This window comes from Protopterus annectens, chromosome 10.part0 (genome assembly GCF_019279795.1).
Source record: "Protopterus annectens isolate FY-2018-M chromosome 10.part0, PAN1.0, whole genome shotgun sequence".
NCBI lineage: Eukaryota > Metazoa > Chordata > Ceratodontiformes > Protopteridae > Protopterus > Protopterus annectens.
This window is the reverse complement of record NC_056744.1, coordinates 572,194,403-572,217,968: the sequence shown is the minus strand read 5'-3', so window position 1 is coordinate 572,217,968 and position 23,566 is coordinate 572,194,403. Positions and strand designations below refer to the sequence as shown.

Genomic DNA, 23,566 nt, shown 5'->3' with positions numbered 1-23,566 from the left:
CTAGTTTCCTGCACTTCACATGCAACTTCGATAAAGAATCAATAGCTTACTTAGATGTAAACTTGAGAAAAGATAGGAACCAACAATGTTATACAGCTACAATTTTCCGAAAGGAAACATATTCAAATGCTTTTCTACACTTTTTTAGTTGTCACCCATATTACCAAAAATATTCAGTGGTTAAGGGACAACTGGTAAGAGCTGCCCGGATGATAACATTAGATTCTGATTTTATGACAGAGTATAACAAGCTCAGGGACATGTTTCTTAAACAAGGGTATCCTGACCAGATGATTAGCCAACTAACAGAAGAAGTAAAATTAAAAAGATCTAATGGCGCATTTACACCTATTTTAGTGTTTAGAAACAACTTAGAATTGGCAATCTCGGAAGAAAATTGAGGTGTAGAAGAAACCACTGGAGCATCCCTTGTAAGATACAAATTTATTACAACATATAGTGTAGACATGACGTATATAAGAAGCATTATATGTAAAAACTGGAATGCAATTAAAAATGATACGTCTTTGGTAAATACATTTATGGAAGTCTCCCAGGTTGTTTTTAGAAGGGGTAGGAACATTAAAGACATATTAAGTAAAGGTTGTTCACAACAGGTTAGACAACCAGGGATGTCCAAGTGTAACATGTGCAACTACTGCAAATATGTGGAGACAGAAACAACATTTAAAATAAGGGACAGAAAGTACTACCTAGAAAAGAAATTCAACTGCACATCAAAAATGGTGGTGTACCTAGCTACCTGCCAAAGCTGTCCTGCATTTTACATCGGAAAAAACGATAGGAGGCTAAAGGACAGAATATACGAATATGTGTATAGCATTAATCGGCAGAAACAGGAAAATGCCTTAGCTAGACACAATATAGAATATGAAAACCACCAGTTTAAATTTAAATGTACTGATCAAGTGACAGCTGACATGGGGCAGGGGGGGCACACTCATTGAATCCAGAAAATCTTGAATTATTATGGCAACTCCGACTGGATGCATGTCATTACCCTGGAATAAATTAGATGTGTTCGACTTTAAGTGTTCTTAAACTTAAAAGTCTGGAAAGATAAATTTCACATTTTATATTTTATACTTGTAGTATGTGTGTTAAGTATATGTGATGAAATATAGAGTGTATTGTATATAGTAAGAATGAAGAAATTTGATAATGTCAAACTTTTTAGAAGAAATTTAGTACTTGAATGCATTTTTATGTTTGTATCACATTAACTTTAGGAGAAGCAAATTTGCACAGTATGATCACATGATACAGCCATTAACTATTTTAAAGAGTGGATTTTGAGTTAGAATGTATTTGATAAAGTTCAAGCACTATCTGGACGAAAAGCGCTTAATAAAGACGTCCTTAAACAACAGAGCATCGTTTGGGGTTTGTGCCTTTAACAGCTATTTTTTGTTTATCTGTTTGTTATACTTTCTGCTGTTGGTTTGGAGTTCACATCAAGTGTTTTCAGACTCGTCCAGAGGCTCTACAGACTGGAATACGGATGACTAGCAATATCCACCTTTGCCTCAAGCTCAAAAGCCCCAATATTTGAACAATAATTTTCAGAATGGTAAGAGAGCAGCGGATTCGGAAAGAAACACTGGGGATGGATTTCGCCACCAACAACAAACTTTTAGTAATAGAGGAGTTTATCAACAGCATAACAAAAGGACTAGATGGAACTGAATTTGTGTGCTGTGATTTTGGTGTAAAAGGTGAGAATAACATTGTTATAAACTTATCACAAATGGAACTGAGTGAAATACAAATGTATATTTTAAACAAGGGTCTTAAATTTGCACCTGCTGTAATGCCTAGACCCTATATGTTTAAACTTGAAGTATATAGAATGTGTAGAAAGTTAAATTTGCTTAACTATTTTTACAGAAATAATTCAGATGCTGGCATTAATGACATTTTAATTTCTACTGAAGATATTTCAGATACAGATGACAGTTTTTATTCGTGTTCTTCTGATATAGAGGAGTTAAATGGTTACTGCTATCTTGATACTACATCTGTAAAATGTACCAGTGATATTGCCCCACCTTTTTTGCATGAGGGTGTGCAACAATTTTCAGCTATGGTCAACTTTTCTTTAGAATATAGATGTAAAGAATCTACGCAAACAGAGAATACTTTATCTTATAATTTGTCAAAAGATGAATGGAAAACTTAAAAATATGGGGAACAACATTAAGTGGTTTTTAAACCCTGTAACAAGGGGAACCGTTTAGTAGTAATGCATGCTAATCAGTGCATGGAAAAGTGCATGGAAAATCTTACTAATACTGAAGTATATGTTAAGGTGACAGCAAGTGATTATCAAAATGCACAAAAAGAATTTCAGCATTTACTTTTTAAAGGTTACAGACTTGGGTATTTTTCTAAACAAGACATAGATAAAAAGTTATATAATGAAAATAATTCTATAGCATATTTTTACTGTTTTCCCAAGCTTCATAAAAAGCATGCAGCATCCCCCAGGAAGGCCCATTATTTCCGCTACTCATTATTTTTTACGAAACATAGGTGTATTTCTACACAGTTATTTACTACCCTGTGTAATGAAGTTACCATCATTTATAAAAGAATCTTTTGATTTTTTAGACAAAATTAAAGCTACTGAGTGGACTGAAGACATGTATTGGGTGTCTGTTGATGCTAAAAGTCTATACACTTCTATACAACATCAACATGGTTTAGAAGCTATTAAGTTTTTCTTAAGAGACAGTCCACTAAGTAATTATGTATTAGAACTGATAGAATTTTGTCTTACTAATAATTATTTTTGTTTTTGTGAAGATATTTCTGTTCAGAGAATAGGCATTGCTATGGGTGTATCATTTGCACCTGCCTATACTAATCTTTTTATGGGCCTTTATGAGGTGGAATATTTATACAGACATCATTTTTTCAGAACTTGTGTTATTTCCTGTTATAGATTTACAGATGACCTAATATTTTTGTGTAAGGGTGGGATGACTAATTTATCTGCCTTTGTTAAAGATTTGGATGTAAACAGGTTCCAAATAAAATTTGATGGACTTCAACAGGGTCACACTATAAGTTTTCTGGATATTGATTTAACAGGTGTAGTGGGGGGAGAAAAATTAAGAAACTAAAATTCATCGAAAGTTTGATAACAGTAATCATTTCTTACACAGAACCAGTTGCCATCCATCTCATCTCCTGGATTATTTACCCTATGGAGAGTTACTGAGAGTCTACAGACTATGTACTGATGAAATGGACTTATACAAGGAAATGTGTACTTCTATAAATATTTTCTTGAGAAGGGGTTATTTCATTAAAGACATTCAGAAGACACTGGTTAAACTAAAAAATAATTCAGTAGTACAAATTAATTTGTCAGCAGCCAGTACCTCTTATGAAACACTACGGAAGATATACTGGCAGTAATAGTAGACAAGACAAGTTAGAAGTTAGGCAAATGTATATAATTATTTCTTACAATGTTTTTTCTCATTAACAAGTTAAGATAATAAAGCATTTTTGGTAGTTTATATTTAAAGGGTTTTGTGATACATTATGCAGAGTTCCTATGTTTTCGTACACAAGAGGTAGGAACATACAGGACATTATTGTACAAAGTAAATTTGTTAAGCCAGTGCATAAGTTATGCAGCACTTTAGGTATACTGGGCACTAGTGGTTGTACCAGATGCTCCGCATGCAAATATGTTGTTACATTGTTTTTTAGTCATATCAGTGGTGTTCCCTTTAGTCCTAAAGGACATTTTATTTGTGCAACATCTAATGTTATCTGTGTTCTGAGATGCTCCTGTAGTCTCTTTTATATAGGTGAAACTAAGAGAAGTTTTAAACTGAGACTGCAGGAGCACATTAGAGACATAAAAATGGAAAAAGTTACTAGTCCTGTTGCCATGCATTTTAAGTTGTTTCATAACAGCAATCCAGACTCTCTGCAAGCCAGCATCCTAGAACAAGTTAATTGGGGTGTTGGCAACTCTGAGTTTAAGAATAAACATCACTTGTTATATAAAGAAAGTATTTATATTTTAAAATACAGTACTTTAAGTCCTTGTGGACCAAATACTGAATGTTCAAGGAAACTTTGATATAACTGTTTTCTAAGCATAATAGAAATACAGTATTCAATGTTTTAGATATTGATTAATTAGTTAAGTGTTTTAGAATTGATAGTTAATGTTTGTATAAAATGGCACTGTTTTTTCCTTATTGATGTACTCCTAGAAGGCATTTCTTGCCTAAGCGCTAGAGACTTGACACATTTCTGCTAATAAAGTGCAAGCTGGTGATTTTTACATTTTTTTACTGGCCTTTTTGTCATATTTTCATACTTTTGGGACTTCTTTGTTGTTTTTTTTCATGTTAAACCTCACTCTACCAGGGCAGCTGCCTCCTCTACTGCCTTTTTCAAAGGCATTGACTTTACCTCCATTTTAGAAGCAGCCACTTGGACCTCGGTCCACACCTTCACCAAGCACTACAAGCTGGACATGGCCTCCAGAGCAAGAGCAGGTTTTGCCAGGTCAATCCTCCAAGGCCTGGTTGACCACGAAAACCACTCCTTCTCCCAGGTTCATACCTAAAGCTCTGGTACTCTCCCTACTGTTATGAATACTGCAACATGAGAATAGAAGGACATAGAATAGTTGTGTAAGAACTTACCATAACCTTAGATGTCCTTCACTTCCATGTTGCAGTATTCAGTCCCGCCCACCTACCCCCTGTTTTGTTTCCTAACTATCACGCCATGGCCTCCCTGTGGGGACATAGTCATTCTTTTCCCCAGTCTCCACACTCAACACAGCCAACCTACTGCCCTGGGCCTGGCCTACATGCAAGTCTAAGGGTCTCCAAGTAGAACCCCCCTTTAACCCACAGGAGCACTACTGTATGTGGCAAAACATTCTTTTGAGGGTACGTGCAGACGTCACTTTTATACCCAATGTCAGTTTATGGCCCTGGTAAGGGACGTCACACATACCCTCCTACAACAAAGACTTTGGTATACTTGCCAGACGGTGGTGCTGCAGGCAGCACCGCCCTACTGTTATGACTACTGCAACATGAGAATAGAACAACGTTAGGTTTAGCATTAGCATGGATTTTCCGAAGGATGTGGAGTCTTAAACTCAAATGTTTGTCATTATTTCATGACTCCAATCCTCAGCTATTTGCCAGAAAAAGACAGATATTAGGGGGAACACACCAAAAATATGAGGCAGAAATCTAGAAATTCTGCAAAAACCTGTACAGTTGAGAGGTATGCTGTGTATCCACAGTTTTTTTGATATCTGCCAGTAGGTTACCCACCTCAAAGATGTCTACTGAGCCATGTAGTTCAGCACATGAAGGGAAAAGGTGGCCAAAGCATAAGTTTATTTCTCCAATCTGTCTAATGCCCTAGACTCTTTGTTAAGGGGATGGACAGAGGAACTCTCTTTGGACATTTCCTTTTTAGTGACTGCTGCTGCTACCACCATGGCATCTACACGGGGACCCTTAGCCCAGAACTTCCTTTCTTTAGGGGCAAATAAAATTCTGTCTGCTTTCTTTGGAACAGGCTCTTCCACATCAGGCTCCTTCCAGGCTTTCTGAGTAACAAGGTTGACTAAGGCATTGGAAGGGAGGACCACCCAGGACTAAGAAAGGCCACTCCAAAAGACCTCAAGAAACACTGACTCAACAGCAGTAGTTTTGGTGACCAATCCTCACCCTCTGTTTCATCAATTCAAGGATGGCAGACGTCTTCTGGGGGGATCTTGGACATCCCTCCTCCCTCATCTAAGTTTGTGTCTTTGGTGACAGACTCAAGACAGGACTCAATATGCTTCCACTTACAAGCCCTCTTCCAGAGAATGTGCCTTGGGGCTCCTGATGAGGACACATCATAATCAGACAAGGGCCTTGATTGCTGGATAGTCTTGAAGCCTAAGGGATACATTTGTCCCTGTCTACCAGAATGTGAGGGAGTAGGAGCAGTCTTCAGAAGAAGTCTGGATGGATCCAAACTCTGTGAATGTACCAGTCATCCTGGTCTGTCCAAGAGCCTCAACAGCCAACTCATTCTATGGAATTGAAGAAGAGCCACATAGGTTAGTAGAGTCAGATACTCTCTCGATTCCTTGGAACCGAGCTATCCAATGCTGATGCCCCAAGTTTTAATGACGGCTCTGAAAATCTAGGGGTCGACTCCACTACTGGAGCTCTGATACCAACAATCTGGCTGCAGGACTCTAGTCAACTCAAGCACACTGGAGTCAAGTGAATAAGGGAAAATGTTGAGGCCGAAGTCTCTAAGGCTACTGACTCTGAAGCTAGTACAGCGGGAAGATTGGATGCAATGTATGCCAGATCCAGGAATGGAGATGGCGTAGGAAGCTGAGCGGGCTGATCAGTCAGGGTGGAAGGGGATGATCCCAGTCCCTTCCTCGAGGACAGAGCCAGGATGAATCCCAGATGAATTTGTGTCCTCAAAAACTCCCTCATCATTCTTTCAATGTTGAATTCAGTGAAACTCCTATTAGATTGGCCAGATCTGGAGGATAAGGATAGCAAAACAGGTCTCTACAGTATTTTTTGTAATACTGGAGAATGAAGCCTGGGATTTATAGGCCCTGGAGTAAAAGATTTCTTCGGTGAGTGAGTATGGATCCTAACAACATTTCGATCTGACTGTCTCGAGACTTCAGGCACCAGACCCACAGGAGCTGTGGGGTCAAGAGACTTTTCTTGGCTTCTTCTGGGCAATCCTCAGATCTCTTGTTTTTAGACTTCTCTTTCACCTTAACTCTATCCTTTCTCTCTCTCTTTAGATCTCTCCCATTCCTTATGCCTTTTCTTCTTGAAGGGAGGGTAAAAGGTGGATGCCTTCATGTTCGAAGACATTTTGGACCTTGTCTGCAGGGGAAGAAGGCCTTTTAATATCAGTTTCTCTTTGCCCCCTGAAGGGCTCTGGTGCCAAACACAACATAAACATAGCATGGATCCTGAAAGTGGGAAGGCCCCATAGAGTGCAGGTCTTGAGGTGATATTTTATACCCACAGGATGAACACTTTTTAAAGCCTGTTGACATCAGAATAACTATAAAGTGATGTACCTAGATATCAACTAGTCTAATGATTACCTTAATCTTGTATATAAATACACACACAAGTAACTATTACATAAACTAGGAAAAAACAAACTAATCTAACTTAAACAACTACTAACACCCTAACACTACCCTAATTCTACAATAACTACCAAAATTTTAAAAGGGGGAGTAAAAAAACTTTCACTTATTATGAAGTAAATATTGTGGGTATAAAAAGCCAGGGAAATGTTATGGCTAGGCTTGTATAGGCCCTAGGGCCAATAGCCTAGTACCAACCTATGAACCTATAAGAATGATGGCGTTCCCAGTCCACAAGTTTGATTTAGTCAGGTCACAAATTAAATCAGAGTTAATTCAGGCAGAAGAGGGAATTGTGGGTAGGGGAGTTGTCAGAGCTCTCAGATCCAAAGCTTTGGTATGAGATGCCATGTTCAGAATCCGCCAGATCCGAAAACTCACATGTGGAATTAGATGAAAAAAGACAACATCAGTTCACAAGTTACACATACTAAGAAATGCAGTAATAGCTCAATTATAACAAATATACAAACAACATACTCTATAAATATTCCACTACTACTTAAATATTCCACTACCACTTAAATATTCCACTACTACTTAAATAAAAATAATATTAAACCATAACAATATATACAATGTGATCAACCTTAAAATGTCAGATTTAAATTTAGTGAATAATAGAGAGGCCCAATGAAAAAATAGTATGGATACCAGACCCATTATGCATTCAGCAAGGAAACTGACTAATCTGCAACAACGATCTTATCTGTAGACATACTACTATGGCATCTCTCAACTGTGATATGTCCATTATAAGTACCATTGCTGTAGGATTCAATTACATGTACTGGAAAAGTACAAAGCAGTGCAACTTACAGACCTTAGGAGGCAGGTAGTTATGCTATCCACTCAAATACAGTAGCAAAGTCTGCTCCGTTACTGCACTAGACATCAAATTTACATTGTTTTGTGTGTATGAATGACCAACCCAGCCACTGGGGATGCACAAGCCAGTGCATTTCTTTGTGCCAGTCCCAAGCCCGGATAAATGGGGAGGGTTACATCAGGAAGGGCATCCGGCATAAAACCTCTGCCAAATTACATATGCAGAGAACATTTCATATTTCCATATCTGATCGGTCGAGGCCCGGGTTAACAATGACCACCACCAGTACTGTTAGCCAACCAGGTGCTGGCAGAAATTGAGCTACTGTTGGCTGAAGGAGAAGAGGAGGGGGAAGGCATGCCTGAAGGCAGGAAGAGAGGAGGAAGGTTAAGAGTGTAGTAGTGAAGGTAGGAACTTTGAATGTTGGCAGTATGACCGGTATAGGGAGAGAGCTAGCTGATATGATGGAGAGAAGGAAGGTTGATATATTGTGAGTGTAAGAGACCAGATGGAAGGGAAGTAAGGCCAGGTGTACAGGAGGTGGGTTCAAATTGTTCTATCATGGTGTGGATGGCAGAAGAAATGGGGTAGGGGTTATCCTAAAGTAACAGTATGCCAAGAGTGTTTTGGAGGTGAAGAGAGTGTCTGATAGAGTGATGTTTACGAAGCTTGAAACTGATGGTGTAATGATGAATGTTGTTAGTGCATATGCTCCACAAGCTGGGTGTGCGATGGATGAGAAAGAAAAATGTTGGAGTGAGTTGGATGAAGTGGTGGTGAGTGTACCCAAGGGTGAGAGACTAGTGATTGGAGCGGACCTCAATAGGCATGTTGGTGAAGTGAACAAAGGGGATGAGGAAGTAATGGGTAGGTATGGTGTTAAGGAGAGGAATGCAGAAGGTCAGATGATTGTGGATTTTGCGAAAAGAATGGACATGGCTGTGGTGAATACATATTTTAAGAAGAGAGAGGAGCATAGGGTGACATACAAGAGTGGAGGAAGATGCACACAGGTGGATTATATCCTAAGTAGGAGGGCCAGTCTGAAGAAGATTGGAGACTGTAAAATGGTGACGGGGGAAGTGTAGTTAAGCAGCACAGAATGGTGGTCTGTAGGATGACGTTGGTGATCAAGAAGAAGAGGAGGAGTGTAAAAGCAGTGCCAAGGATTAAATGGTGGAAGTTAAAAAAGGATAATTGTGAGGTGGAGTTTAGGGAATAGTTAAGACAGGCACTTGGAGGCAGTGAAGAGTTACCGAATAGCTGGGTAACTAAGGCAGAGTTAGTAAGGGAGACTGCTAGAAAGGTGCTTGGTGTGACATCTGGACAGAGGAAGGAGGACAAGGAGACCTGGTGGTGGAATGAGAAAGTACAGGACAGTATACAGAGGAAGAGGCTGGCGAAGAAGATGTGGGACTGTCAAAGAGATGAAGAAAGTAGGCACGAGTATAAGGAGATGAGACACATGGCAAAGAGAGAGGTGGCGAAGGCTAAGGATAAGGCATATGGAGAGATGTATGAGAGATTGGACACTAAAGAGGGAGAAAAGGACCTGTACTGACTGGCTAGACAGAGGGACAGAGCTGGGAAAGATGTGCAGCAGGTAAGGGTGATAAAGGATAGCGAGGGAAACGTACTCACAAGTGAGGAGAGTGTGTTGAGCAGACGGAAAGAGTACTTTGAAGGGCTGATGATGAGGAGAATGAGAGAGAAAGAAGGTTGGATGATGTGGGGATAGTGAATCAGGACGTGAAACAGATTAGCAAGGAGGAAGTAAGGACAGCTATGAAGAGGATGAAGAATGGAAAGTCTGTTGGCCCAGATGACATACCAGTGGAAGCATGGAGGTGCTTAGGTGAAATGGCAGTGGAATTTTTAACCAGATTGTTTAATGAAATTTTGTAAAGTCAGAGGATGCCTGAGGAGTGGAGAAAAATTGTTTTGGTACCTATCTTTAAGAATAAGGGTGATGTGCAGAGCTGCAGTAACTACAGAGGGATAAAATTGATCAGTCACAGCTTGAAGTTATGGGAAAGAGCAGTGGAAGCTAGGTTAAGAAGGGGTGTGATGATTAGTGATCAGAAGTATGGTTTCATGCCAGGAAAGAGCACTACAGATGTAATATTTGCTCTGAAAGTGTTGTTGGAGAAATACAGAGAAGGTCAAAAGGAGTTGCATTGTGTCTTTGTGGACTTAGAGAAAGCATATGACAGGGTGCCGAGAGGAGTTGTGGTATTGTATGAGGAAGTCGTGAGTGGCAGAGAAGTATGTAAGAGTGGTACAGGATTTGTACAAGGGTAGTGTGACATTGGTGCGGACTGCGGTGGGAGTGACAGATACATTTAAGGTCGAGGTGGGATTACATCAAGGATCAGCTCTGAGCCCTTTCTTATTTGCAGTGGTGATGGACAGGTTGACAGATGAGTTCAGACAGGAGGCCCCGTGGACTATGATGTTTGCAGATGACATTGTGATATGTAGTGAGAGTAGGGACCAGGTTGTGGAGACCCTGGAGAGGTGGAGATATGCTTTAGACAGGAGAGGAATGAAGGTCAGCAGGGCTAAAACAGAATATATGTGTGTAAATGTGAGGGAGGGTAGAGGAATGGTGAGGATGCAGGGAGTAGTGTTGGTAAAGGTGGATGAGTTTAAGTACTTGTTATCAACAGTTCAGAGTAATGGTGAGTGTGGAAGAGAGGTGAAGAAGAGAGTACAGGCAGGGCGGAATGGGTGGAGAAGAGTGTCAGGAGTGATTTGTGACAGATGGGTACCAGTAAGAGTGAAAGGGAAGGTCTACAAGAGGGTAGTGAGACCAGCTATATTATATGGGTTGGAGATGGTGGCACTGACGAAAAGGCAGGAGTCAGAGCTGGATGTGGCAGAGTTAAAGATGTTAAGATTTGCACTGGGTGTGACTAGGATGGACAGGATTAGGAATCAGTATATTAGAGGGTCAGCTCAGGTTGGACAGTTTGGAGACAAAGCAAGAGAAGCAAGATTGCATTAGTTTGGACATGTGCTGAGGAGGGATGCTGGGTATATTGGGAAAAGGGTGCTAAGGATGGAGCTGCCAGGCAAGAGGAAAAGAGGAAGGTCTAAGATAAGGTTTATGGAAGTGGTGAGAGAGGACATGCAGGCGGTTGGTGTGAAAGAGCATTATGCAGAGGACAGGAAGAAATGGAAACAGATGATCCGCTGTGGCGACCCCTAACGGGAACAGCCGAAAGAAGATGATGATGATGATGTGTGTATGAATGACCATGTGGTAGCCTTACAGACATTCTGAGAAGATACATTCTAATGAACTACAGAAAGTTGCAGAAGCAAACTCTAGCTTCCTTCTTCAAACAAAGTTTGGTTGTACTTCTCATAGTAAAAAATACAATGCCATTAGCTAACCAGGTAGAAAGGGTTTGGTTCATTACCAGCTGACCTTGTTTCCTCTTCATAAAAGGAACAAACAATTGGCCAGGCCCTGTAACACATTTTGCCATTAGTACATACTACATAAAGGCCCTGTGAACATTTAAACAGTGCAAAAATGTATTTCTTTATTTTATTACTTTGGATAGAAAACCTAGAAGTTGAATGGACTGATCTGGGGTAAATTCAGAGACTGATTTAAGCATAAAATGAGGGATGTGTTTTTATAGATATCCTTTCATTGTAGAAGTCTGTATTAATGTTCTTTAAACATTAAAGCCAAAAGATCATAAATTACTCTTGCTGAATGAACATCAACTAGAAACAGAGTGTTTCAAAGATAAGTACTTCCAGCTGAACAGACCTGAAAACCTCAGAGGAGATGTATAGTCAACTTCTAAGTTATGAAATTCATCTCCCAAGATAAAGTCAATGGATGTCTCCAGAGTCTGGCATGCAAAGTACCTTCTTAGAACTGCTCAACAACTCGGTCTGCAGCTAAAGAAGATACTACAAATACAGAGAAATGATGAAAGACACTTCAACAGATGAGTAAACCAGTAATGACCTGTACACAGACAGCAAATACCATAATATTAGAAATACTGAAATATTACGTACATTAATGGACAGGTTTCTGCACCAGATGGAAATCTATTCCACTTACAGAGATGGTCTTTCAAAACACACAAGATTGCATTAACACAATAAAACTATTAAGGATTAACTGGGCATCCTCACCATTGTTAGGCTGACAGCTTTGTGGCTGGGGTGAAGGACAGCATCCTCCCCAAATTTGTCAGGATTTGTGTACTTCTCACAGGTAGTTTCAAGGGCTCTGCTCCTCACATTTTAGTTAGAAGAAAGAAATACGCTGACATTAGCCAGAGCAGAGCTTCTCTTTTCACATTTGGAAGTTCTGGTACCAGAGATGTTGGAGCAAATACATAAATGGCAGCCCAGGTACAAAGAGACCAAAAAGGAATTTGTCGTCTTCATTAGACAATGAGGCAACCTGGAGGCAAACACTAGAAAATGATCTCCCACATATGAAACAAACATATCTATCTCTAGACAGCCCACTTTCACAACATCCAGGAATACTCACCTGCCCAAATTCAGCTCATGAGAAACTGACATCTTTTGACTTACAATGTCTGTTGCTTCATTTTGTTGGCTTGTATTATGAATTGCTTGTAAAAAATAGATTAGATATGAATGCCTGTCTTCCCAACTGCCAGTTTCTCATGAGCAAGAATTTCAAGAAAACAATTAATTCAGTCACAAATCACCAACACAAATAACCAAAACCAACCAACAACACAAGAAGGCTGGATACCATTGCACTATATACAAAATAAGGAAACGGAGGTAAGCCAGAGGGCTTAAGTGAAGTTTGGTATCCCACCTGTGACACAGAGGGTGACAGGACTAACACAAAAGAGAGTATAAAGGATAAGAAGGATAAGTCTGGATAAAATCATTTTAGCTAGCAGATCTAAGAGACTCTCTCTCTCTCTGATACCCTCCATGTGGAAGGAATAAAGACACCTTGCTGAAGTTTCCAGTAGTTTATACAGTTAAGCAAGTAGATGGATGAGTGTTCTTGTAAGGTTTAAAAACAAAGTCTCTTCTGGGGGGGGGTGTCTGGAGAGAGTGTCTTTCCCTAACCTGACAAAATTTGTTCTGGGGAGTGTAACTGGAAAATGTAGTCAAGGGGAAAATCTGAATCCCTATCAAATTCCACATCAGAGGAACAGGAATCTAAGGCTTATGTTTAGTGGTTTGAGATGTCACAAAGGGAGGAGGCTTTAGAGACATGACTGCCTAAAAAAGCCTCTGAAAAAAATCACACCATTTTTCCTTCCCTGGATGCAGAAGGGGATGTCGAGTGCTTCAAATATTTTTTTTCTTTTTAGAGTTGATGTCCGCCTGAATAAACTTAGGAGGTTCTAAACCTTGGGGCATTTCTATCAGGGTTCCGGGGACCTCTTCCTACACAAAGGATCTGAGGAATTCTTTGACGGCCCTTGAATACAATAATTTGCACATTGTCAGAGGACTTTGCCATCTGCAAGGCCTCAGCAGCCATAACGATCTCCAGCAGGGTCACGGTAGAGGACTCGTGAAAAGACAGTAGGCCGACTGTGGGCTTGACCACCTCAGGGGGTACGTCCATTTCCAAAATGAGAGCTTGAGCATCCTCTCATGGTCTCAAGTTTTTTCTCAGGCAGGAGGTCTACATCCGGGCCTTCCAACATAGCGGACTGGCAAAAGCATTTTAGATGCTGGGTGTCAAGAAAGGTATTAAGGGGGACAGCCTAGATCGGAGGCTTTTCAAAATGAACGACAGGTAGATAGAACAGAATTTATAGCTGTGCTCATGGTCTAGATAGAAATGGTACTTAGTATGTAAATCTTTGTATGAAATTTGTCTGCCACACTCACAGTTACCCCTACTAGCAGACATATAACAATTATTAGCAAAACAGACAAGATTTTAGAAGGTTCCCCAACAGGGCACTTACCTGATCCTACAACTGAAGCTAAAGTGACTAGCGACCAAATGATTACAGTCTGTTGGGTGCAATGACCTGCATTCGGAGTGAAGGTAAAACAGTCTAAGGATCTTGTACGTACGTCCGCTTTTATAACCAGACGCATAGGAGTTGAGGTCAATACCTGGATATATGTTGTACATACATAAAGCTTTGTTATCCCAACTGGACGTCAGAGAACTACAACCCATCTGTTAAGAATACTGCAACAGTCACTCAGTCAGGACATCTTATCTAATGATTCTATACACTTGGAAACATATTGCATAAATCAGCAGGTCATCTGAATAAGGGAAAATATGTATGCCCCGAGTCCTGCAATAAGCAACCACTGGAGCCAGGCAGTTTGTAAATACTCAGATAGCCCAAAGGGTAATGCAGGAAACTGATAAGGTGAGCCATACACAGCAAATATCAGATATTTCCTGAAGTTGGTAGCAATTGGAATGTGATAATAACCATCTTTCAGATCTAAAGTCACCTTGAAACAGTGGCCCAAAGAACGGGTAGGACCATTTGCAGGGTGAACATTTTGAATTTGGGTATTTAGGAAAGACAAATCTCACACTGACCTCCATGACAGCTCCTTTTTCAGTACCAAAAAAAATTCTGGCATAAAATCCTTTTCCTTTCTGTGGTGCAGGAACTGGTTCTATAACCCCTGTTTGCGACATGTACAGGAGTGCAGGAGAGAACAGGACAGTCTGGTCTGGTGGGTAAGGAGGTATTCCCCTGAAGAGAGAAGTATTTTCTGTCCAATGCCAGGAGTATCTTCTTTCAATTATTCTTAGCACCCATCTGTCTGAGATTATTAGTTGTCAGGCTGCTAGGTTCTGCGAAAGCCTGAAAGAAGGGGAAACAGGAGGAGGGACACAACGAACGGACAGGATGTCACAGTCTCTGTATATTCATTATTTAGCAGGGGAAAGATCTTTTTTGGGAAAGGAATGCTTTTTATTTGGTTTGGCAGCATTATCCTCCTCCTCCTCATCCACCCATTTCATCTTGGTACCCTTACTCTTGTTAGGCCAGCACTTTTCTTTGTTCTGCTGTTTGAAGTTAGATATCTTGTTAGGAGAAAACCTGTGAATATGAAACATTCTATATGCTCCATGCATCAATTTACCTCTATCATCCCATTGTTTGAGAATCTGCGTAGCAGTAGGACAAATACTAATTCAGAACTTAAAGGAGCACTCAAAATCTCATTCTTTTAAATCCGCAGAAAAAGTCTGGATATTTATCAGACCTTCTTCAATACAAGAGAAGTGGCTACATTTCTAGAAATAATGTCCACTCCTTTCAACACACTCTTCAAAGCATGTTTCAAAACCTGAGTCTCATTCATATAACACTTCTGTTCAGCAGGCAAAGATAAAACAAAGTCATCTAAACTGTAAGGACATTGTAAAATAAATTTCCACATAAAGCCTTGATAATTTAAAATTCTAAAGACTATATCACTACACAGAGCCAATTGTTTTCCCTGAGATTCTAACCACTTGCCAATTTTATCCATAGGTGTAGGGTTAGAAGAAGCCAAGGCTCTCTTGTCAGAATTAGCAGTTGAAGAAACCACAGATGGATCAGCTCACAAGAGATATGTGATATCAGAGTACAGCTTGTATTTACTCATAGCCTTTTTAGGAACTGGTTCACTAGCCGGGGGGGGGGGGGTACATGCAGTTTTATAGGCATCTTCTAAGGCCAGTAACCAAGGAAACAACCAAAACATTTGGAATCTTTTTCTCAAAAAGGACCATAATCGCCACCAATCTCTGGCATAGGTCCAGATTTATTTATTGATTTTTTTTTTTTTATTGATTGATAGGCATTTGTTTACAGGGATAGTCCACTGGGCCAAGAAGACCCTACTTTCAGATTGCTTCCAGTCAACTACATCCCTGAACCTAGCTAGCATCTCTGGCAAGATGAACACTTTCTTGTCACCTTCTGAAGGGTCAGATCTGATGGACTCAGAGTGTTCAGTACTGTCTGCATTACAGTCCCCCATCAAAATCTATGGAACTAGCCTGATCTCTAGAAAAGGCAGCCCTATAGTCGTGCTGAACAGGAATATGGTCTCAAAGATTAGCTGACTGTAAAACACTCTTTTAGTTAAGGAAACCACATCAGCCCTATACCTTGTAATAACCTAATTATCTGTAATGTGGTGAAGTTTCTGTTTATTCTTACTATGAAGTGTACTAGACGACAAAATATCTGTGGACAGAGTATTACGTTTAGTAATGGGTCTCTTTCCCAGGACCTCTCCTGTATCTAAAGGATTGGTCTCTCCAGTACCAGAAAAGTACTAGAACAGCCACAGAGGGCTACAGGTTCATACCAGAGGGTAAAAGAGAAAAAGGTAAGTAGCTTGTGGGCGAGCTTAAGATAAACACATTCACAAACCATAGGCTGAGCTATGTTTTTTTTCTTTTTAGGTGCAACTGGATTTGATTGGGGGGAAGCCACAACAGGATCCATCAAGTCAGGTGAAACAGCACCAGCCAGAATAAGATACAGACACTATTAAAGGCTGAGTAAGGGCAGGAATAATACAAAAATCTAAACTATGTCTCCACAGAGCAAAGATGGCTAAACTGCATAAAATATAGCAGAAACAGTTTAAATAGGCAAAGTCTTGTTCTATAATCTCTACAGTGTAGTAAACAGCAGCACACCCAATCACACCACCAAGTAAAATTCACATCTCAGTAGTGACAAAAATAAAATATATGCCCTTAAATCAAATAAAAACCTTTTAAAACAGCATAAATAAGCATTTACTTAGAGATTATCAGAAATGGAAAAAAATCCACAGAAAATGCAAACAAAGTAACTTGCAGTAAAATTGTGATTTAGCTATAAAAACAGCCATAGCAGTGTTAAATCAGTGGTAAAGATCATAAAATGGAGCATAATAGTGAAAAAAATGCAAAACTGTCGTATCACAACTTCAAAAATGCAGCAGATAAACAACAGAAACAACAGACTTCTTGGTCTACAAGCAGGAAGCAGCCTCTAGTGCTACACTGACACCACAGAACTTCAGTTTTCCAGTACAAGTCATAAAACACCTAAAAAAAACCAACAGTCTCTTAACTGCATAAGAGCAGTATTAAGCATATAAACAAAACAATAAGTTAGAATTTCAGAGGAATTAGCAGTAGCAGTAAATAGAATATAAAAATAAAAAAATAACACACAACTAAATACATACATACATATATATATATATATATATACACACATACATATATGTATTATATATATTTGTATACACATTTTAAATACAACAGAAATAAATCAAAAGTATATAATAAATAGGAGGGAAGTTTCCACAAGATCTCACTTGAGCTTCTGCAATCTACCAATGCAGACTGATGAGGAGATTTAAACTTTACAAGTCCTACAGCTGACAGTAAAACATCAAATAACTGACTTTCTATGAAAGGGTACAGGCTTCCCTGTCGGAAGGAGCTTAGCAATCCCCTCTCACAGAAAATCAGAGGAGGGGATTCTGAGTTCTGAAAAGTTACCCATGTGGGTTCATGCATACACAGAACCCATTTGCCACTGAGGTAGTGTGAATGAAGAACATCGCACATAACCGTTACCACTATGATAAGAATGCTATTTTAATGCATGCAAAACAAAGCCTAAACAAAAGTATGACAAATCACTTTAAAAAGAATCATGTTATGGCAGTTAAAGATATGTGAGAAGAAACTAAACAAAAGAAAATAAAGCCTGAAAACTGGAAGCTCATGATTACAGACAATGATAAGACAGAAGCAGTGAAAATATTTTTAGTCCCTTTAATCTTGTATACACATCATGCATAATTTTTATCATCCATAACTTTTCCTCTGATTGATAATTAATAAAGAATTGAAAGAATTTATTTGGTAGAAGAGTGCAAGAATTTAGTGAGATAAGCAGATTCACCCCACAGAAGAATGTGGTTAAGGGTGACCCGATTTGAAGGGGTATTTTAGATCTATGCGGTTGTTGTGTCTTTCGGCTTTTCCCGGTTAGGGGTCGCCACAGCGGAACTCTGGTCCGCTAATGACTGGCAGTTGATTTTTACATGCTATGTTGCCGGCCCTAACGCACAACCTTCATCGAAGGTACGCCCATTCACGCATGTCTCCACAGAAGACGCTCTTGCTGAGAATCAAACGGGACAACGTCTTGCTGTGAGGCGACAACACTACCGCATCACCACCACCGGGGTTACTATGCGGTTAAGGCTCATAAACAACTCAAGCAAAAGGTTATAAATTAAAATGTAAAAGGATGATGATGAATGGGGGGGGGGGCTGAGAGATAAAGAGAGTCTGGAATTTTGGATGCAAGTCTTTATGGAGAGCAACAACATCCAAACCAGATTATTATACCCAGAAAAGAGCGGGAATATTCTAAGAATGAAGTTAGTGCAAGTATGGAGAAAGCAGATTTTACTAGAATGTCTGCAAGTAGGGTTATAGAAAATAGGCAAGAGAGGCCTGGAATTTACTTGAGGAAATTAGCAAAGCAAATAAAGTATTGGGAACAAGCCAGTCAAGAGGGAAAGGTATACAGTAAGATGAGCACAAGCAGAAGTTTGGACTTCAAGTTAGAGACTACTTTCCCTGCTGGGAACTGATATCATAGTACAGGCAAAGATAATGGGATAAAGGAGTTTTAATGGAAAGACCAGATCTAGTAGAGTTTTTAGTTGAGTCTAAAACAGAAGCTGCTGTTAAAAAGGGGATAATAAGAAGTGTCTATAAAATAGCACGATAATAATAAGATTGAATCTGAAAAAGTTAGAAAAGATTGTAAAGACAGACTAGAATGGCAATTTACAAAGGAACAATAGGAAGATATTCATATGGCTCCCAAGTATTCAACACAGAACAGAAAGTTTAGGATTTTTGTTTGGAATTGTTTGTATAGGTATTTTTTAATATTTCAAGCGGACTTCAGAGTATTTTCCCCAGGTAAATAGCAAATAGCGATGGTGTGATAGGGAAGACAAAGGTAACTAAGAACATGCACTTTTTTTTTTTTTTTTTTACTCTTCATAGTTTAACAAGTTGGCAGAGTTTAAAAATTCTCTGCAGATTACTTGGTCAGAAATGTTGGGGGGGGGAGGGGGCAAATGGCTGTAGCTAAGGAAATAATAATTCTGAGCTGTGACACAGGATTTCAACTGCATACATATACTAAGACCTTATCAGGATTAATGCTATTGGCTGCCAAAAAAGCAATTACTAGAAATTGGAAATCAAAATCTAGACCAACTGTAACAGAAGTACTGAATACCACAAAGGAGATAAAAGAACTAGAGGTGAGATCTTTAACATAGGGAAGCAGCAAATTATATATAAAGAAATGGAATTTGTGGGCAAAATACATGCAGAATAATGTTGAAGAGGAGGACTGAGGTTTAAAGGAAGTCAGGAATTGAGCAATTTATGTAACTCGAGTGAATAATTGTTAAAAAGAAAACATATATGTAATGTATCATGCACGAACATGACAAATGTTAATGTGGTTTATTTTTTCTATTAATGTATGCATGCCTATGTCATTAAAAATTATTTAATAAAAGCGTTTAAAAAACACTGCTCCTGGGAAGAATTTTTCCTAATTTCCCACCCTCTATGCAACTAGGAAGTCCCCCAGATTAGGACATACAATGGGTGTCAGTGTTCACCCACCCCTCTTTCTGAAAGTGGCTGTCATCAGCAGGAAGCCCTTCTCATTCTCAGGCAGCACTACATTGTTTCATCCCTGATTTTCAGACCAAATGACTATGTGTATTTGCATCTCCCCTCCTCCTTACAGGATGGACACCCTCATCCTCCCTGCTTGGACTGTAAAGCACTTGAACTACTATTTGAACTAGGATCATCTAAGCCATAGTCAGGGATTTATCCCTCTATGGCACTGGCACAGATGATGGTGCTCTGGCAAAGTCTAGGCCTGTGAGTGCAACCTTTCAACAGATTTCTCAGGTGTGCCCTTTCAGCAACAGCCATTGTCCAACTTGTGAGACTGATCAGAAGCTTCTTCTTACATTTACTAGCTGCTGGAATGAACTACTGGCACTTATAGCAGTGCTTCACATCCTGCTCTTCTCCCAACCGGTAGGGACAGTGATGCTATAGATCCCAACCAATTACTAGCAGACCACGCAAACACTACGAAAGTAACAGTGCTTTAGGCATCAATTTTGGAACTTTTCTACAACAAACACCAGGAATGAGATATGTTATGTTATGTACAAGTGGTAGAAAAGAAACACCAGGTTCAGAGTCTAGGCACACTTACCTAGTGCACCAAGTGACATCACAGCATGCAAAAATATAAAGTACATATATCCTAACCATGACAGTTTCTGAAAAGAGCCGATGAAATGAAGCAGAATACAGGATAAACTAGAGTAGATATTCTAACAAGGGTCCCAGACGTTACATAGGGAGACTGAATCTAAGCTTGATTTTTCTGACAAGTGTTAGAAAAGAACATGAGGTTGGGACTAGGCTTTTCTGTTTTATGACACTGTTAGAGTGATGCAAATAAGAAAACCCACAACAACAGGGTAAACCTAAAGATAAGACAGCTTTGTACCAGCAGAAAGTGCTTGCAAGAAATGACTAAGTCTGCATTTTTGGAAGACTCTTCTTTCAACAGTTTTGTTAATATTGAAGGATTCAAAGGCTACTTTTCACTCCAGTATGGAAAGTAAAACAAAGCTTAAAAATGATGGGCACTTTTTCCTAATATACCTTAGCACATATTACGAGACTGTATAATTATTTTACAATAAATGCCAACTTAACTCAAAAGCATTGTGAATACAACTCTAATGCTCCATCTCATTCTCACCTGATATAAAAGACAGCCTTAGTAGCATGCTCTTGGTAAACAAACATATTCTTTCGGTTCACCACAGAAAAAGCAGTCAGAACAGATCTCAGAGCTTGGATAGCTAGAAAGGAAATTCAACACAAATTAGTAAAACACACTGGTCTTTTACTGAAACTGATTTTAGAGTCATTATCACCTGTTTTATACCGCATGCATTGTGTTAGTGCAATTACTGTACTCATTATCTGTATAACTTGAGAATATATCTTTGTATTCCACATCCTACAATATTAATTTAGTTTCTGGATTTTTTTCATCAGTACAGTACTTCAGCAACAAGTATTCCAAATTAAAAACTAAAAAGGAAAAATTGTTTTTCGCTCAGCAAAGAATTCTCAAGTTTCTTTTTTGCTATGCCACTTATTTTTTCTTGTCTTGTTAGACAACTCCAAGTAGAAATATGACTGACATAAGAGTTTGGGTACAAACAAGGCATAAAACTACCGGGAAGAATTTGAAATGAAAGACAGTAGGACCAAGGTAGTGAAAAAGTCCCAGATCCATTTAATGCAGCAGTAAGATACCAGACTTTTGTCAGTCTGATGCCCACTACATCAGGAAGGCTGCAGGCATAAGAAGTGGATGGCATAGTCCTTCGCATACTTCAACAGACAGATACCAAAAGAGACTATCCAGACACAACTGGAAGCTCCAAGGTAGAAGTCCGCACAGGTACAAGAAAGTACTACTTGACAAAAGTTACTGACAGATGATAATGAAAACAGCCTTTCCCAAGTAATAGTAGGATCCAACAGAAGTGGAATTGAAAAATGCTAGAAAAAACTACACAGACATACTTACAAAAAAAGACAGCTCTTGGTTAAGAAGGACCTGCAGTTTATAAATTGGTACACTACGTAGGTCAAGCTATCCCCAATGGACATGTTACTCTACAGTTGGTATGCTAAGAAAACAATTATTTAAGTAGATGTTTTACATCTATCAAGATGGTTTACACTGATCACAGACATTAAAAGGAAAGTGCAAGTCTTTGTTTTCACTTTGCTTAAAGGAGAAATGACAAAGTCTATGCCGAAGACTGCATGACTTTTTTTTTTTTACCTTTGTATTCCACTGTATTCACTCATGTCACTGTCTTCAACTTATTTGTTTAGAGATGGACCCTAGCTTAGCATTCAGGAAGCATGGGGTTGGGGGCTGGTATAATGGTTAAGGTACATACCCCTCAATCTCTTAGTGCAAGAAATCTGGACAAAGCCTGACAAAATGGGGGAATAAAGGCCCAAAAATAGGGACATATTTTAAATACTGTTCTTATAAACTTTGAAAGTTGCAAGAGTAGCAGGGTTTGTTTTAACATATATTTTCTGAAGGATATGAAGCATGAAACTCAAATGTATACCATTATTTAGTGACTTCAATCCTCAGATCATCACAGTGATTTGCCAGAAAACCACAACATTTATGAGGAACAGATAAAAAATATGAGCCAAAAGTCTGGATAGTTGAGAGGTATATTAAGGTGTGAACCTTACAGACACAAGGAACAATGTTTAATTCTCATCAATGAAAACTGCCTAGGCTTAAAATGGTCCACAAAGGCAGATAGACGAGTGTTTACCTATGCACAAATCAATTAAACCATTTCTGGAAAATATCCCTGTATCTTGCAGGATGCATACATGTACTCACTCACTGTCACTCTCTCTCATACTGTATGCATACCTATGAGCAATCTGGAGGTGTATCAATTGACCTCCAGTACATTTCAGTGAAGTAAAAGGTAACAAGAACTCATAGTAAAAGTTAACAAGGTTACAAGAAGACACTGCAGATGCCACACAAAATGCATTTCAGCTAAAAACCAAACTGGTTAACCAAGCCCTATATGCATGGCCGGCCTTAGGCATAGGCAAACTAGGCGACCGTCTAGGGCACCATACAGGCTGGCCTCGTAAAGGACGCATTTTTATGTATTTATTTAAATTCATTTACTTTTGTTATTTTGCTATCTTTTCGGCGCCCTGTCTGAATGAAGGGCGCCAAAACAATAGGGAGAGGAGGAAGGGTGACCGCTCTCACACTTTTATAGCTTCTGATTGGCTGGAAGGCTTCAACAGGTTAAAAAAAAAAAAAAACCCTGCTGTCGCGCACAAAACTTAAGTTAGCAGTTCAGTTAACAGAGGGGTTAAGATCCTGTGTATGTGTGTGGCTGTTCGGTTTAAAAAGAAAGTAAGTGTATGTTTGTAATTTAAACTGTTTGTGTTTATAATTTAAACTGTTCGCTTCTGTATGCAACAGAGTGTGTGTGTGTATATGCATGTGTGTGTGTGGAATTTAAATTACTCGTTCTGTTTGTATGAAAGAGATAGTGTGTGTTTTACTGTGTGTGATAGTATATGTGTATGTAGGGGCATATTTCTGATAAATAACAGAGCTGCTTAAAATGTAAACAGCCCTGGGCACTGATGATATTATTGCAGTATTTTTGAATCCTGTAACCTTCTGTAGCTCTCAAAACAAACGAGGAAGCAAGTCTAACATGTACCCTTGATTATAGTGGAGATGGGGAATGGTTTTAAAGTCAGCAAAGGAACTGTATATAGACCTTCTCAAGAGAAGAAAAGGGATATGAATGTGACAGAATGTAATCTTAGGATGGAA

The 23,566-nt window shown here is 39.2% G+C and overlaps 1 protein-coding gene across 2 annotated transcripts in view; it reads right to left on the bottom strand.

Moving 5' to 3' along the window:
* SZT2 (SZT2 subunit of KICSTOR complex) overlaps window positions 1-23,566 on the bottom strand; it is a 3,556,133-nt gene that overhangs the window by 1,615,020 nt on the left and 1,917,547 nt on the right. For both annotated transcript variants that reach the window (XM_044085412.1, XM_044085413.1), the window contains exon 44: window positions 20,900-21,002. In XM_044085412.1, coding sequence (XP_043941347.1) covers window positions 20,900-21,002 — 103 coding nt within the window. The remainder of the gene's footprint in view (window positions 1-20,899; window positions 21,003-23,566) is intronic.